At 37.4% G+C, this 18,636-nt stretch overlaps 1 protein-coding gene across 1 annotated transcript in view; it reads left to right on the top strand.

Moving 5' to 3' along the window:
• gfra4b (GDNF family receptor alpha 4b) overlaps positions 1 to 18,636 on the top strand; it is a 79,495-nt gene that overhangs the window by 38,655 nt on the left and 22,204 nt on the right. The window contains exon 2 of the mRNA XM_053641568.1: positions 17,678 to 17,953. Coding sequence (XP_053497543.1) covers positions 17,678 to 17,953 — 276 coding nt within the window. The remainder of the gene's footprint in view (positions 1 to 17,677; positions 17,954 to 18,636) is intronic.

Below are 18,636 nucleotides of genomic sequence, written 5' to 3'. Positions count from 1 at the left end.
TCACAGGGAGCCTGGAGCCTATCACAGGGGATTTGGGGCACAAGGTGCGGGACACCCTGATCTCATTCTCTGATCTCAGGTGGTAAATTTTAGGTCTTATAATAAGGACAGAATCAAATATTGTAGAAGAACTGACAAATGATTTAAAAAATAGCAACTCTAGTTTTGTCAACATTAACCAGTTTGGCTTCTACAGCAGATCCTCTGTTGAGGCATTTATGTACATTATGTAACTGAAGTCAGGAGACTAGCTACAGGGTTAGAGATATTAAATCTGAAAAGGGAGATTTGCCCTCTCTGGTCTGATTAGTGAACTGATGACATGGCCTGTTGAAAAAAAAAAATCAGTGGTAGAAAAAGACTGTTTAAAGACAAATAGACAAAGAAGTTCAAAACAGATGTCTCTTCTCATTATCCATGGCATTATCCAAAAATCTTAATATGAAGTGCCATTCCAAAACAAAACATAAACAATTTGAATTGTCTTATTTCTAGCCACCAATGGTTTGGCATTAAAAGGTAATTGTTATCGCCATTTAGTCATGCTAGTTGCTTATCCGGTAGCCTTTTCTAATAATACTGTTTTCCTCTATGAATCTTTATACAGTACATCAACAACCTTGATGTCCAGTTATTCTCGCTGTTAATAGAGGTAATCAAATTTATCCAGGTCTTTGCAGAGTGAGTTTGCATTAAATTCATCCAGCATCCCACAATCCCAAAAATGCTGATTGGGTCAGTATGATTGACGACCAGTGTATCCACACCTGGTCGTCCAGATGTCTGCTGTTAATTCATCTCCAGTTGCTGATGTGTGTGCAGAGGATGTCCGGATACAGTCCAGACTGGTGCAAAAGTGATTCCAGTGCAAGTCTGTCTACCTTGAAAGCAAGACGGCGTGACCCACTCAAATTCCAATCCCACATGCATTGGTAGCAACTAGAAAAATGGGATCGTGGGATGTTGGATGGTTATTCAGGGCATACTCTCTGCCTCATCTTTAGCCAGCTCATGGAGAAGGCCTGGATGAACTCTTTGAAATCCACCATCAGCTTGACTTAAATGCATGATGTAACAGGCATGATACCAGTTAACCACAATATATGCATATATATATATATATATATATATATATATATATATATATATATATATATATATATATATATTATAGGCTATAATTGTATAACCTTGGCTGGGTTACAATGAGCCTGATTTATGGGATTCAGATCAGTTGATGAAGGTTCTAATAATGGATAACTTCAAGATCCAACTTGAAGTAAAAGGTCACATAGGCCCTATTGACTGTTATCAGTGCAAGACTACTAGACTATTGTTCAGCATATTGATTAGCTGTGTCTTAGATTTACGTCATTGGGGTAGAAACTTTTTACATCATTGGGGTAGTAACTCTGAAGTCTGTTTTTCTTTTCTTTAGTTTTTTTTTTTTTTTGCCTTACCTTCCCATTTTCTTTAAGTATCCTGAAATTCCAAACATGAACTTTTTTTTTTTTTCATGTCTTCAACCCCACTCACCCATCCTTTCTCTCATATATTGTTGTGAGAGAATTATAAATTGTCTTCTTTTATCATTTTTTCTCAGGTGTCTGATCATATCTTTACATTTTGAATCAGGAATGCTCAAGGCAGTGATAATGTTCACATTACACATCTTGCTTGTTTGCTTACAGCCACAAATAACACAATACCTCCTACTTAAAATACTCCTGATTTAATAAATCATGTCCATGGTAGACTTTTTGATGAACAGCCATTGCTTTTTGGAGCCTTAACCCCATTCTTAAGTCATTATTTCTATCAATAAAATATTAAAATAGAGTATAACTTTATAATTTTATAATTAAACCTCAACTTAACCTCTAAAATGGTGACATTGGAAAGCACAAACTCAATGGGATGGAATTAACAGAAGGAAATCAAGGCTTATCAAGGGGTGCCCATCTTCCTTTGTCCAGCACACTAAGCTAGGGATTCTGGATCATATTGAGAATGGAAGTGGGAACTTGTAGACCTTGTAGACTGCAGGATTGAAGGAGTTGTTTGTATAATAATGAGTCTTTATTTGTCACACATACATTAGAGCACAGTGAAATTCTTTTCTTTGCATACCCCAGCATTGGGGTCAGAGTGCAGTGTCAGCCATGATACAGTGCCTCTGGAGCAGAGAGGGTTAAAGGCCTTGGTCAAGGGCCCAACAGTGGCAGCTTGGCAGCTTGGCAGTGCGTCCGACTGACCTTCCGATCAGTAAGGCTTTGTAGACCAAATGGTGGAAGCAGGAGCTTTTAGACCTTGTAGACTTCAGGATGGAAGCAGGGACTTGTAGACTCTTATACCTCAGAATAGAAGGAAGTGGGAAGTGGGAGCTTGTAGACTCTTATACCTCAGAATAGAAGAAAGTGGGAAGTGGGAGCTTGTAGATATTGTAGACCTCAGGATGGAAGCAGGAACATGTAGCCCTTTTAGACCTCAGAAGAGAAACAAATGCTTGTAGCCCTCAGGATGGAAGCAGGAACTTTTAGACCTTGTAGACCTCTGTATGGAAGCAGGTGCTTCTAAACTCAAGGATAGGAGCAGTAACTTGTAGACCTCAGAATGTGTGAAGGAGCTTCTAGATCTCAGCATGGGAGCAGGTGTTAGGATAGAAGCAGGTGCTTGTAAACCTTTAAATAGGAGCAGGATCTTGTATACCTCACGATAGGAGCAAAAACGTGTAGACATCAGAAAGCAAGCAAGTTTTAATCTTTTAATGTTGTAATCAGAAAGGAGTTTTTAAACCACAGGATAGAAGCAGGGTAGGATGTAATACCTTTGCAACAAGGGTCCCTTCAGTAATATAATATTTATTAGCAATAATTATTGAAGTCTCCAGGTATAAATATTGGAACTCGTTTACCAGGTAACATAATATAAAGCTGCCTTATGTTATGTTACCTTTGTAGAGCTTCAGTATGGAAGCATTGTGGCCCTCAGGATAAATGTTGAGGTATGAGAAACAAAACTGTTGTATATAGTGTAGTGATGTATGCATAGCGTCTTTTAGTATTTTTAAAGGCCTAACTTATGCAGCATAAGCCTAAAAGAAGTGGCCTGCTGTCATGAGTGGTCCCTGAGATACCAGCAGCTATCTGTACCAACAAACCTGAAAGTAACCTCATACCAAAGCTTCTAAACTGCATTATTAACTACTCTGGTGTCCACTGCTAAGGCCTTGCAGCTTCTCTGATTTCTGATGTCTGCTTGATCCTTGGCTGTGAAGAGTTGTGATAAACTCTGAGGAATGCATGTAATCCAAATGGGGCAGATCACCAGGCCACCCCAGGAGACCTCTGTGATTGATAATGTTCTGATGGAACATTTACCATCATGGGGCCCACCCGCTCAGCAGGATATGACCCAGTGTGATGGATGGCTAACAATGATTCAATCATATTGACAGTACTTACAGTTATGCCCACGTAATGAGTGCGGAAAATATTTAAAAAGAGTCAGATCCTGTAGCCATGTGTTAATGATGTGTGGTTCAGGTAGTAGTATGACACAAATATTTGGCAATACACACCTGCCTAATGACAAGCATTTTATAAACTATGCACTTAATTGTGTTGCTACATTATTTCATACTGTAGCTATGACTTGGCTCTTGACCTGTTCGTAAAATAGTTAATGGATTCTCATGCTTCACATATTTGCATTATTCTGAAAATACCCTCTGCGTATGGTTTCTCTCCAACCCGGACAGTTACTCATTAAAACTATCTGATGCTAATGATGTGTTGCTTTGTTTGGCAGCGAGCGCATGAGTCACACTGCTTCTTATACTCACACACAGTGAAGGACAATATGCTGATAAGTTAATTGCTACTCTTATGAAGCAATAGACACTGTTGCTGCCCTGCTGTCACTCAGTGCATATCTGGAGATAACCTGCTTTTGTAATGTTATGTTGAGGGTGAGTGTGATAGCCCATCAGGGTGAATGCTGAATCTGTCACCATCTGATTTTATCAGACAGCCCCATTAAGGCCTATTTAATACATTAAAAGATATGAAAGCTGTCTTCTTGAGATTGTACTTCCTTTCATTCATGTAGGAAAAGCATTAGCTCATGTTTGGCAGCTCTTTTTGTTCAGATATAAGTATCTTTTTTGTCATAGCATGAGAATGGCTTCAAACACAAATATATGTGGATTAGATATTCCTTGGTTGAGTGCATTTCCAGCATGTATTAGTTGTGCTTAAGCTGTAACTTGTCATATTTAGAACTTCAATCAATTCTCAACACAAATCTGGATGTCACTGTATTTATACAGATTCTGCTTGAATCTGTCCGCAAAGCACTTCGGCTCTGCAGATAGCAGATGTTTTTGTAATGTAAACCCCATGCACTCTTCCTGCATTAATAGTGGTTTATACAGTACACACTGACAGTATAGATACTGACTCTGTCCTTATGCACAGTGTCTCCTTCCATCTTCCTGCTTTTGTTTTGAGGCTAAGAGGCTGGGATAAATGCTCAGCTCCTACCTATTACCTTGGCTAAATAGCTGGAATGTTGCCTTTTGCTTCCTGAGGTGGCAAATTGTGTGTGGATAATTGTGAACTTGCTGCGTTTTTGTATCTGTGTGTGTCCTGCTTGGGGCTTGTCTCTGGCTCTTCCAGGTCAATAAATAAGAAAACGTGCAATGCCTTAAGATGGTAGCTGTTCAGATGGTGGTGCCTGTGATTGTCCTACTCTTTTTATTCTGAGTAGGGAATTTGGCAACTTGCCACAGGCCTGCCCCAAAAGCTATCTTTTCTGAGCCCGCTGTTTTGTCAAGGCCTTTGGGGTGACCTACAGTACATGAGAACTTGGATGCTCACCTTTGTCACAATGTCCGGTCATAAATAATTCCAACGGACTGCATTTATTTTTTATACTTGGTTTAACACGTTTTACTCCATTCCAGATTGAATTAGTTTTATACGGGGAGGTAATGTAAGTATTCCCAGAATATCTCAGGGATTTTAGTCCCATCTAAATCAGTCATGTCAGTAATTTTTATGGACTGTGAAGCACGCTTCTGGAAAGATTATGCTGTATTTTACCTTCTATAAAATGGCCTTGGGTGATATATATCCCGTCCAATTTATATGTTAGTAAAAAGTCACTCCAGGAAAAGGCCTCTCCCACTGAAACCAAAGCGAAACCAAGTACTGACCGAGTGTTAAAGCAGAACAATAAAATATAGACATTTAAAGGGACTTTCAGAGGTTTTTAGATGGGTTTCTAGAATGGTTATAGCCTACATACATGTTATGGTCATGTGACCTACTGTAGCAATGATCAAGTGTCACGTGTGCGGATACGTGTGCAGCAAGCAGTTACATTACAAAAAATGATATCTAAGCAAGTGTAAATATCTTAAATATGGGCAAGTTTATCTAATATTTCTTATTATGAGATTATTATAATCAAATATAAGATTATCCAGCCTGTTTTTCAATGATTTTAACAGCTTTGTTCAAGCTTTAAAGTATAAATTTAATTATGATTTTTTTCTACAAATTATTCTTGAAATATCCAGAAAATAGAACCAATCGGAACAATTCAAGCTATTTCTAGAAATAGGTTTATTCGTCATTTACACCATGGTCGATCAGAATACTTGACTGGAAGGTATTCGTTCAAACCGTATATACCACCGGTAGTTCCAGTGAGTTTAATTACTGTTCTAAATTATAACATTATAAACAACTGTAATGATAGTAACATACAGTTGCAGTTGCATACAGTAGTTAAACTCGCAGCTTCATTATTAGAAGAGACGCGGCACAGACGCACAGTCTCTCCCTCTCTCTTTCTCTCTCTAATAACTATTTACAATAATTCATTCAAATAAATGTAATCTTATCGCACTACATTATCTCTGTGTATGATTTAGAGCGGGCAGAATTCTAGATCTAACGTCCCATATATAAAATAACTAACGAAAATTAACCGCTATTTTTTATACTTTCAGTCAAATTTTACACTGGAAACATCAACGATAGCTTTAACTTGTCAATGCTGGCAAGTGACCATGGTATAAGCAGGATAATCCATGATAATCCAAGTGTACGTCACACGATTTTAATGCACTCCACTTCACGTCGAGTGGTTCTTTGCCTCGACGTCATGTACTAAAGTTGTGTAATGCACACCTAGCCGTGGGTTATCCCTTATATTAGATAAATATATATAAATATATATAAATATGACTATCTTCAAGATATATTCAAGATAAATCAAAACACTAGATAATAATAAAGTTCAAAATACTCAGTTTGTATAAAAGATGTACTGTATTGTAGTACACATATAATTTTTTCTATGTGATGAACATGTGTAAATTATGAAGACACTCTCATCTCTGTAATTTATACAGAGATTGCTTACCCAATCCAAAACAATCAGAATTTCCGAATTACAGAATTACAGAATTAGATGTCTTCCTAACAGACATATGTCCAGAAAACGTCTCACATCAGAATTTCTGAATTACAGAATTACAGAATTAGATGTCTTCCTAACAGACATATGTCCAGAAAACGTCTCACATCTGAACTAGACTTTATTCCGAGTTGTATTATATTCTCAGACGCTGTCTTCGTTGTGATGCATTCTGTTGTTTACTTTCACCTGCCCCACATTCCCAAACAACACTATAAAGCAATATGCAAGGTATTTGTAAATGTGCACTGAAGCTTCCCTTCTGAGTTGCCATGAAGCCTATCAGATTCAGGATGCCCTTAAGGAAATCACAGGCCATGCCAGATGGTGTTTCATACAGAAATGTTTGTCTTTGCATCACTCCCAGGGGGTAGCAGGTTGTGCATTTGTTATGGGGAGCTGCATGCCTGCATGCCTCTGTGAAAGATTATAGACGCGACATGATTCTACCTTTAGTGACGGTTACTGATAAATCACAATAAATAGCAATCTGCAAAAAGTAAACAGCAATTTGTGAGCTGATTGTGTGGATTCAGGGAGGCCAGGGTGTTCTTTGCATAGCGGCAGATCTATTAACCCATGTTTTAGGATGATGTGCTATGATGATATCCATACAGTGTGTGAGTTGATGTTTCTTGACAGCAGAATTCATGACCATTGCTGATTGTTTACTGCCAATACTCCGACTCACAATGGAGTCAGTGTTTCGGAATGTAGACTTGACTTGGTTTTCCGCTTCGTAGTTCATGAAGGAAATCATTCCTGTGTGTGTAACACATGCTTCTAACAAAACACCTGGCTTCACAACAAGAGACAAAAACATTATTAGTTTTACATTTCACTTTCTTGCTTAACATTCATGAGGCACTGTTGACACTGGCTTACTTCCTGTTTGATTGCGCATACTTTTTGAATATTAGATGCATTCCATTAGAACACTTTTCGTTTTAGGTTCTAGGCTTGCATATGCATTTATTTTTTCCCATCCCTCTTTTCTGTTACAAACCCAACAGCATACAGAATCTGAGACCATCTAAAGTAGTGGAGGCTGATTATTTTAATGATAACTCAGAGGGCAAGCCAAGTGGGTGGAAATGAAGTTAAACTTTCTTAGTGTGTGGAACAGCTGATAAAATATCCATTATTTTTCATCCTTAAACTGAGGAAGAGGAAAAGAAGGACACATTTCCCCTGAAACTGACTTTCGCAAATAACTTTTCTATCAAAACATTGTACAAGCAAACCTGTCTTTGCTTTGGGCTATATCTGTAGTATACAAAAAAAAGTGTTTGATGTCTTACATACAGATTATTTGAGCTGGGATTAGTACATTTTGGAAACAAAGTGAAATGTTTTTCTGTGTCAAATTTCCGAGAGCAATCTATTTGCCTTTGAAGTCAGTAAGTAGTTTTTGTGCCAAAATGACTAATTGTGTCTAGGCTCCCTGAAAGTGACAACTTCATTTCACTTTCTTAAGTTTTCCAACTTTGTTTTGGCTACTCTTCAATTTAATGTTAAAATCTGAGCCTGAAGCTTGTCTGTAACGTTTTAAGCTTCAGGGTTTTTTTTTTTGACTGATAGAATCAAACTACTAGGTCTGATTAGTATTAAGACTGAATAGTTAAAATGACATTTCAGACACCTGTAATGTCCTATCTTCCATCTCTTTGTTGTCCATCCATCCATCCATCTTCTACCGTTTACTCCTTTTCCGGGTCACGGGGAACCTGGAGCCTATCCCAGGGAGCATCGGGCACAAGGTGGGGTACACCCTGGACAGGGTGCCAATCCATCGCAGGGCACTCTCTTTGTTGTATGAAATAAATTATTAGTTACTAATTCCCCATAGATTTGATGCAATAAATACATTGGAAAAGCAGCTGGCTTTAACCAACAGTAAAACTGTGATGTTAGTATTGTAAGGTCCATCTGGGTTAAGGATCAGTAAGAGATAGAACCTTATCAGGTCACATGCTCTGGCATTCAGGTCACATGCTCTGGCGTTTGCATGATACTGAAACTTACAACCGAAACTCTTACAATAAATACACAGATTATTCATTCTTATCAATAGTTTTTACATACAGTTTATTAGCTTTTAAAGGTTTTTTTTGTTTTGTTTTGTTTTTTTTTTTTTTGTTTTTTTTTTTACCGGAAGGACAATCCAAAGTGCTTTAAATGTAACCTTTTTAAGAGTGTATAATCTTAGGCTGTTTTCACACTTGTATTTTATTATTTTTTTTCAGACCCAGGGCCATTTGGCCTGAGATTTCGTATACTTAGTGAAGTGTAAAAGTTGTTTTCAAGTCTGGGAGCAGAAAATCAATCCCCGATCCTCTTGAAAATGGTGGCCTGGGGTTCGCATCCACAGAACTGTGTTGCAGTCCACATCAGGTGTGGAAGCTCTCTGCACTGCATGCCAAGTAATGTGATTACATGACAGATACCAACCGGTGAGGGTAAAGGCTAACACATGCTTCCTCTGAGACATGTGAAACCAGCCAACCAGATCTTTTTTAATTCAGGTTACGTCACAGGGCAGCGTAACCCACTCAGAGGAAAGTGTGTCCTCTTCTGCATACATGAGCTCATGGATGCCCATGATTGACTGGTGTCTTTTTGATTGGCAGGGGAGAGATCAAAATGCCATCCCTCACAACCAGAGAGCACAGACAATTTTTCTCTCTTCACTCCTAGCCACTGATGGTTTTTGGCATCATGGTGATTCAAACTGGTGACCTTCAGGACAATAGGGTATCGCAAATTTGATAGCTAAATATTCTCTTGTAAGGTTTTAGAATGTTGAAGGTTCGAGTGGGGAAAACTGATGAACCTTTTTTCCTTGTCTCTTGACTTCTTGAAGAGGTTCTACTTAAATCACGCTGTTGCAGCAATCTATTGAAAATCTGAGAAGACGAAAAAGGTACTTCCATAGGGGTAGGCCAAACACCCCTACTGAATTCTCTAACCATTTCTTCCTAAGAATATTTTATCTTTCCAGAACAGTTCTATAATATTGTGGATAAATTGTGTAGAAGTGTTGCACCATCACACTGCTGCATCGCAGTACTGTTGACACCAAACAGCGTGGCTCCGTGGACTCGCATTCTTTACACCAAATTCTGATTCTTCCATCAGCATGACACAAAAGAAACCTGGATTCGTCTGACCATGAAATACTTTTACACTCTTAAATTATTTCGCAACAGACTTGGCTTTGAGACAAAGTTTCTTTTGACCTCTCTGAACCACAAGGTGTTTTTTGGCTGCAGGGTGTCTACAGTTCATGGTTTTTGTTTCGTGATGAACCCTTAAAACTCTCACTCTCACTAAGAGAGTGATCACTCTCATTAAGATCACTTTGTTTGGTCCATTTTGTCCAACTCCGAAATGAAAGCTAACTGATGCTAGTCAATGCTTGTCAGTTTGATCTTCACCACACACCACAGCAGAGTGTACTTAATAAACGTACCTCATTACTACTGTATTCCACTGACCTTATTAAACCATTTTTTAGTGTATTTTTTTTTATATCCCTGTCATATGTTCTAAGCTTTTAAAATGAAGCTTTCAAGCAACAAAGTGTATTCACGTTTGTTCCATAACTTCACCATTTTTATGTAAGACTAAAACTGAAGTACTTTTTTTTTTTTTTTAAAGAACTCTGTCCCACACAGGCCTTTAACATAATACACACACACACACACACACACAGTCAGCTGCACCACTTAAGGATTCTGGTCAGGCTTTGGTTTAGTAAGAAGTGTAACTCTTCTTTCCAGTATTATAAAGCAGGGAGCAGTATATCAAGTCCTACAAACAGTAAAATAAGAAACACGAGATTAGCTACTTGCTGAAGATAATAAATCTTCCACCGGTCACTGTAGAGCAGCATCACTGTATTTTACTTGCAGGAATTTTTCTATGGAGGTATAAAGGCAGTTTGTTGGTGTCATCCAAGTAGAGTTCATTAACTTTCATATCCAGCTTCATCCTTTCTAAAGTGGGCTATTAAGTCCATGCATCTGGGTAACTGATCAACTAATCGGTGCGTGATTTATGTGCTAGGATACAGTAAGTAAGGATTTATCACAGGCTCAGAAAGTATTGATTACTGACATGGCTAATTGGCTAAATCCTCCAGTACACTGAAACAGGCTTATTGGAGATGTCAAATCAGGCACTTCATTTGCATTCATGATGTACAGCATCCATTCTAGCTCCTGCCAATGCAGCATAAACTGACACAAATTGCAGTGGAGATGGGGCTGAGGTTTCAGTCTGCCTTCTCAATCTTAGGACTGACCATCTGTCCTTGCGAGAGGTTTGCTTAATCACAGGCAGGGGTAAATTTCTAATTGCTCATCCAGATGTTCAAGAAGGGAAAAAAAGGGGGGTTTTAAAACAAAAAAATATATATATCTTAGCACACTTGGTAAAGTATTGAACAAACCCAACAAACCCAGTGAAAGGAGTCTTTCTCTTTTCCTTATCTTCTTTTTATTTCTGGAAATGAATTGTTTTTGAAGGATGCCAAGAGGACCCATATTGATTTGAACTGAATAATGAATAATTTTTTAAGATTATGATATTTACATAATGGATAAAATTGTACAATTTATCTAACCACAGATTCCATGCTTTTTGCAGATACTGATGTGTGACACAGTTGGTAGATTGGGATCAATACAATTCTAATGGAGAAAGTTTGAATGGCAGCTTTCATGACTAAGCTAAAAGCATTGGTGGGTCTGTTTAATTATGCTGCAACAACATATGCAAATTTAAAGTGCTCTCATGTATAAAGGCTGTGATTGATATGGTTCTGTTGGTGTAAGAGAAAATAGACTACAGCAGAATGTGAACACCCTCGCTGTTTTGCCTGGATTATTTATGGACAGGTTTGTCCCCTGACATCAAGCTCCTTTAGGCGAGATGACCATAGGAGTCATGAAATAGTCATGACAGTCCACGATGTGGACTAGCGTCAAATTCGGGCCAGGCATCACTCTATCAGGGATCTGGGGATATTACAGAGAATGTTACAGGAAGCTGATTACAGTAGATTAAGTATATAAAAATGCAATATATTATACAGTATATTCTGTCAGTCAAGCATTTTTTCCCCAGTTTTATTCCAGTTTAATCACTATTATTTCCACAGACACCCCCCCCCCCCCCCCAACAGAAAGGGAGCAGAATTAGATTTAAATACAGAAAGTAAATAAGGAACACTAAATCTTTGTGGAACTTATTAACCAGTCGCTTTCAGCTCCTCAGGGACTCTGGGTGCTTTATTAAAAGCAGGTACATTTGGAGGATAAACCTGCTATAGCCTGTAGCTAAAAGACTCCCACGCTGGGCTATAATTAAGTGTAAGTTATAAATATATGGTGTGTTACAGTGCTTAATTAGAGCGATACAGATTTTGGCCTTTTCTGATTAGATTAGATCAAGATCGTTTCAATAAAATTAAGTCATGTCTAACATTTCTCAATTCACCCAACAGTTAGTAATAAATATTTCTGAATTTGATAATACCTTATTCTTAAAAATATATATATTTTTAAATATTATTTAAAATGAGGTCCGTTAAACAAAAAAATGCCTTAATGTAAGGTGTTCAAAAGCTGTACATATATTGTGGTCTGCCAGTCATACTAAATTTTCATACATATACAGTGAGCACTAATATATATGGAATGAACATAAACAATTGGACAACTATCAAATCATTAACCATTTTAAGAATCAACTGGTTTCCAGTTCTACAGACAATTTGTGTGCACAGCTGATGAATGGCTTTTGTTTGAAGTGTGCTGTTTCTCTGTGAACTTTCTGTACTATGCTTACCTTTAACTACATCACTGTATAAGAGGGTAAATCAAATGAAACCCTTGAAAAAGCAACATAGTACAATAGAGAAACAGACAGGTTAAGCTGTGGAACACTTGCTTCCAGATAGCAATCAGCTAATGATGAATAGATACCAAAAGTCGTCATTTTATTTAATAACCCAATTGTTTTTAAATTGTTTGGTTTGAAGAATAATTATGCAGGTACTGATCTGAGGCTGCACCACTTCTGAATCAGCTAACAGCTCATCTTATTAATGAAAATAACGTTAAGAATTTAAATTTATGGAATGACAGGTCACTGGCAGTTGCTGAATGTGAAAATTTCCATATCAGTACACCTGAATACACTGGCCTTGTCATTGTGGGCTTGGAAGATTTGATTTAATCTGCAATTCGATATGACATGCTTGGTATTATTTAGGTTTGCAGTTAGTCATTGACCTGGCAGAAGTCTGTGAAAGCCTTGACCAGACTGCAAACCTTTTTCCACTTTTTAAAAATTAATTGTATTAATAGAGGAATACAGTCCTTTTCATGAAATGTGTATAGAATTGATCTTTTTTGCAAGACTATTCAATTTAGAAAGTTATTACAGTGATAGCTACTCTAATTACTTAATTAGATTCCACTTGTACCATGTTGCTTTGGGTAGAGTATAGGATGTTTTCACAGTTTGGCAAAGGGTGAAGGCTGTTTTCAAAGTCCGGGAGCAGTACAGTAAACCGATCACTGATCCTGTTGAAAAATGTGGTCTTGGGTTTGTTTCTGTATAACCGTGATGTGCTCCACATCGTTTGAGGAAGCTATCCACTGTTGGCACCACATGCAGAGTAAAACCATTGGTTCAACTTGTCATAATACTTCCTGTTTCAAGTTTTATGGGGAAATGGTTGTAATACAAATATATTTAACGAAAAAGGCATTCTAATGCTAATGGATGCAACTCAGAACCTTCTCAGTGCTTGCACTGAGAACATCAGAGATGCAAGCAAACAAATGAGAGGCTCATTGTTTACACATATTCCTGCATTATGACATTTCATGCATCCAAAAAATGCTGGTATTTATTGCTTGAGTGAAAGGAAACTAATACAAACCAATAAACTGATTTTAGATTGAATGCCTTCCGTGTTACAAAGCTGCACGCATAAAAGTCATATATATATATATATATATATATATATATATATATATATATATATATATATATATATATATATATATATATGAGCAATTCTTCTATGTGAAAGCTAACCTGAGTTTATAGGCCCCTCCACTAAATGACCCAGAATCGAAAACACTCTTAATCATTAATGCCTTAATTAACATCACACATTAAAGAAACCAAACCCAAGGTCTCATTGTGAAGCACTTAACAAACAAAGCCCCCGCTTCCTTATTGAAATTCTGCTACATGTCTTTCTTATGAGCACATTTTCATCAATTAACATAACGCTCAAATAAACAGAAGACTGCATGAAAAAAAATAACAGTTAAAATCCAGATAAGGGGTTGAGCTGATTTATATCCCTCTATGTGTAAGATGGCGAGCAGGGAAGCTTAAGGGTCTAAATAATGCATTTTCTCATTGTGTCTTGTTTGATCGAAGTCTTGCTAGCCAGCTTTGTATCAAACACATTTATCCCTCCCTTAATCCCGTTCAGCTGCTGATGCAGAACAGCGCTCAAGCACAATACAAGGTCCTATTTTGCCTCCTGTCATCTCCACTTATTCTCATGTGTGTAGTCATGCTAGCTAAGCGTGTGCTGCCTCCGCAGAAACGTCTGCACGTGTCTGCTCACCTGACAGAGGCTCTGGAACTTTATTCAATATATGGGATATTGAGCCTCCCTAGATGTGTCATGTCTGGAAATATTGAGCTATCTGTGAACAGTGAAACAAACTGTTTTTTTTTGTTTGTTTGTTTTTCTTAGGATACAAACATGCATAGACACATCTGTCTGTTCGGAAGTGCACACATGCATTAACATGTTTAAAATAACACATATTTTGTCATACCTTTTGAACTTTTGCCCAGAGCTCATTTCTGATGCAGTTAAATTTATGAGGTGAATGATGGTGCTCCTGCCTGTAGTTATTTAGTATTTTCCGCCTTACTCCTGGAAGAAGCTGTTGTCTCACACTTTGAATTAAACATCATTAAAATGCATTAAAATGGGTTCTCTTTTGCAGAGAGGTTTATTAAATGATGAAAATTGCCAAAAAAAAAAAAAAAAGCGACATACTTTACTCATTCAAATGTGGAAATATGCTCAAGAATTTACATGTCACCCATCTGTGAAGGACAAATAATCTCTATAACTGGTTTTTAGTGATTTTTTTTACAGATCCCTTGGGAGACCAAGAAATAAATCTTTTTTATTTTTATTTTGAGTACACAGTGTGGCCATGAGATTTGAAATTGAGTTCACCGAATCATAATGCATGCACTATTTGCTTTATTCATGCTCTCAATTTGCTATTTCAAGTTCCCAATTAACAGAATTGTGCCTAGGTTTTGGTTCATTTATGTACTCCTTTAAAGATAACATCACCATGGAGTGCTGTGGTAGGTTACTGGGAACAGTGTGCATAATAATAAAATGAATTTGCCAGTGGTGAATGTTTATACACCCCTAATATCTCTGTCCTCTTGTTCACAAAGCCAAAGGAGGTATGTGCTCTGAGTATTTCTCCATAGGGAATCCCAATGGAAAAGTATACATTAATTAAACAATACATTACAATTCCATTACAATAATTAAAGAATATAAAACATAACATTAATTTAAAAAATCTCTGTCCATAAAGGAGACTGATGATCTACATTTGAGTCGTAGCCCACAGATTAGTTTGTCCATTAGAATAAATCATGGGCATGTTCTTTTTAGAGGGGAGCACATATTAACCTAGAAAGGCTGCTTGTTGGAAAATGGAGCGTAAATGGCACCTTACTGGCTTGAAGATCTATTGTCAAGCTTGGATGGATCTTCTGGGTGACTACAGAGCATTAATTGGGACCGAAAGATCATTTTATTTCTCTCAGATCATTGTAAACAATCAAGGAAATCCCAGATGCTTGTTCCAAACTATAAATAGATTGCTTCAAGTTAATGCTGTTATCAACTTGCCTGTTTCTCAACAGCTATGTAATTCTTTTCTTCAGTTTTTTAATTCTAAAATTGATAATGTTCACAAAAAATTTTTGTCACATCTGATTCCACCGCTTCATTCTTTCGTCCATCTGGGTTCGCTGGTGTTTCCTTTTCTCGTTTTTCACAGCTTGATTCTGAGGCTCTCACAAGGGAGGTATCTAACATGAAATCTACCACTTGCTTGCTTGATCCTATTTCCATAAGCTTATTTAAATCTTGCTTCGATGTTTGGTGCCCTGCTATCCTCAGTATTATAAATGAATCATTGGAGACTGGGGTTGTTCCAGCACCATTAAAGATTGCTGCTGTAATACCTGTGCCAAAAAAAGAAAATGCTGCCCTGGATGATTTTAAGAATCTTCGTCGGATCTCGAATCTCCTGTTTTTGGCAAAAATATTTCAGCGCGTTGTTGCCTCTCAATTGTGTAATCATCTTACGATTAATAACCTCTTTGAACCCCTTCAGTCAGGTTTTCGAAAATCTCATAGTACTGAAACAGCTTCGGTCAAAGTTACCAAAGCTAGACTTGTTGATGGGTTCTAATTCTGGAGAAACTTCCATTCTCATCCTTCTTGATCTTAGAGCCTCATTCGATACTGATGATCATGGTCATTTTCTTACCAGCCTTGAAAGAGTTTTTGGTGTGTCCGGGACAGTTTTAATCTGGTTTAAATCCTATTATACTGCCAGTTCCCAGTTTATTTCTATGGGTGGTTAGAGGTCTGACATTATCTTTGTAATCACTGGTGTTCCTCAGGGCTCAGTTTTAGGCCCTTTACTATTCAATATTTATTTATCTCCACTTGGGCATCTGCTGAGATCGCCAAATTTATATACAGTGGGGGAAATAAGTATTGGACATGTCAACATTTTTTTTCAGTAAATATATTTCCAATGAGGCTATTCACATGAAATTTTCATGTGAAACGTCAGTATTAACTCAAGAAATCTGGAAATATAAAGAATTCACTACATTAAAGACCATAAATAAAATTGTGTGTAATAAAGTGTAATGACACAGGAAAGAAGTATTGAATGTGCTAACTGAAATTTATTTAATACTTTAAACATGGATGAATAATAATTTTCTCTGACTGAATAATGGTAAAACCAAATTTATGCTTATAAGTTCCAGTCATCAAATTCTCAAAGCTGGTTTATTAGTCTCTGTTGGTTAATGGCTCTGTTTTGGAGACTCAAAGCAAATTGAGGAACCTTGTAGTCATTTCTTATGCTAGTCTTACATTTGATTCTTTTCTACAGAGTACTGTTAAAGCATCCTGTTTATCACCTCTGTTTCTCGGATAGATTCTTGTAACAGTCTTTTAGCCAGAGTATCTAAATCTACAATCAATAAACTCCAATATGTACAAAACTCTGACGCCGGGATCCTGACTGGGACCAGGACATGCAATCATATTACTCCTGTTTTGGAGTCCTTGCAATGGTTCCTGGTCAGGTTATGTGTCGATTTTAAAATTATGATGCTGACCTACAAAGCATTACATCGCTTGGCTCCTCATTATTTATCTGCATTGTTAATCCCTTACCTCCTAAATCACAGGCTGCGCTCCTCACAGTTTAATTTGTTGACTGTTCCACAAACCTGCTTAAGATCTATGGGTGACAGGGCTTTTTCTGTCTATGCTCCTACCCTTTGAACTCTCGTCCTCTTGAATTTAGGGAAGCTCAGACCTATGACATTTTTAAAGCTGAACTCAAGGCATACTTTTTTTAACTAGCATTTGCCTGTTGATGTTTGCTTGTATTTTTATTTATTGTGCTGCTTATTTTGTGTACAGCTCTTTGATAAGCCGCTTTTAAAGGCACTCTATAAAATAAAGTTTAGTGTTACTATTATTATTATTAACCAAAATGTGCAAATAATTTTTCTAATGCAAAAACTTCAAATGAGTTGAGAACATGGATCAAGGAAATCATGTATTACAATTTCATGTCCTTTTTACCGATGGCCACGTAAAACTAAACTGTGCCCACAATTAAGTACATCATGTGCACCAATTAAAAAGAAAACTCTTTTGGGGGCCTCCCCAGAGGTCATTAAAAAGTTCAGTATTTTTTATTTTTATGCAGAGAAAAGAGATTTGTATCACAGCAGTAACTTTTAACTTATAGGTTCTGCACTGATGACATTATGTGTGTTTATGTTACAGCCCTGCAGGTGGTATTATGTGTAGGAAGGGACTGCCTCCTGGCTGGGGACTCATGCTCCAGTGATGAGACATGCAGCCCGCGCCTCAGGACCCTGCGTCAGTGTGTGGCCGGAGACGGCAGCATGAAGCTGGGCCCTGGTGCACGCAGCCAGTGTGCCAATGCTGTGTCTGCTCTGTTGTCCAGCCCGCTGCATGGCTGCCAGTGCCGACGTGGCATGAAGAGAGAGAAGAACTGCCTGAGTATATACTGGAGTCTCTACCAGTCTGGCATACATGGTGAGATACTGTTTATTGCCCATAATTTCTACAGTGCTACTTAGTAGAAAAAAAAAATCACACTGCATTACTGTAAATAAGTGCCTTGCACTTGGAAATTCAACGTAATTCATTTAGTTATAGAAGTTTTATAGTTAAAAAGTTTTTTTTTAATGTCTGAAGAGTAAGTCCTTGTTAATGATGAGTTGGTGTTGATACACATTGGTGTGTATTTGATTGGATGATTTAAATATAGTTAATAATGATAAAATGCACAGCAATGTAAGTGATTGGATTAGGAGCTGGGCAAAAGAAAAAAAAAAGTTTTGCCAACAAAACAGGGTTATTAGTGTTAAAAAAGTTACCCGCGATATCTCAGCAAAGTGTATTGTGACATAATTTATCACAGTGACAATATTACAACCCCAATTTTGAAAAAAGTTGGGACAGTATGTCAAATGCTAATGAAAACAAAGAGGAGTGATTTGTAAATGTACTTTGACTTGTATTTAAACAAAAAATGTATAAAGACTAGGTATTTGATGTTTTACCTAATCAATTGCATAGTTTTTTGAAGTTAAACGTTTATTTTGAAATTGATGCATGCAACATGTTCCAAAAAAGTTGGGACAGGGGTGATTTAGGACTAATACTGATGTGACAAGGGGAAATAAGAAGGTGATGTGAAGCAGGTGAGGCAATCG

This window comes from Ictalurus furcatus, chromosome 14 (genome assembly GCF_023375685.1).
Source record: "Ictalurus furcatus strain D&B chromosome 14, Billie_1.0, whole genome shotgun sequence".
NCBI classification, from domain to species: domain Eukaryota; kingdom Metazoa; phylum Chordata; class Actinopteri; order Siluriformes; family Ictaluridae; genus Ictalurus; species Ictalurus furcatus.
Note: the sequence above shows the minus strand (reverse complement) of the source record. Positions and strands in the feature narration are given on the sequence as shown.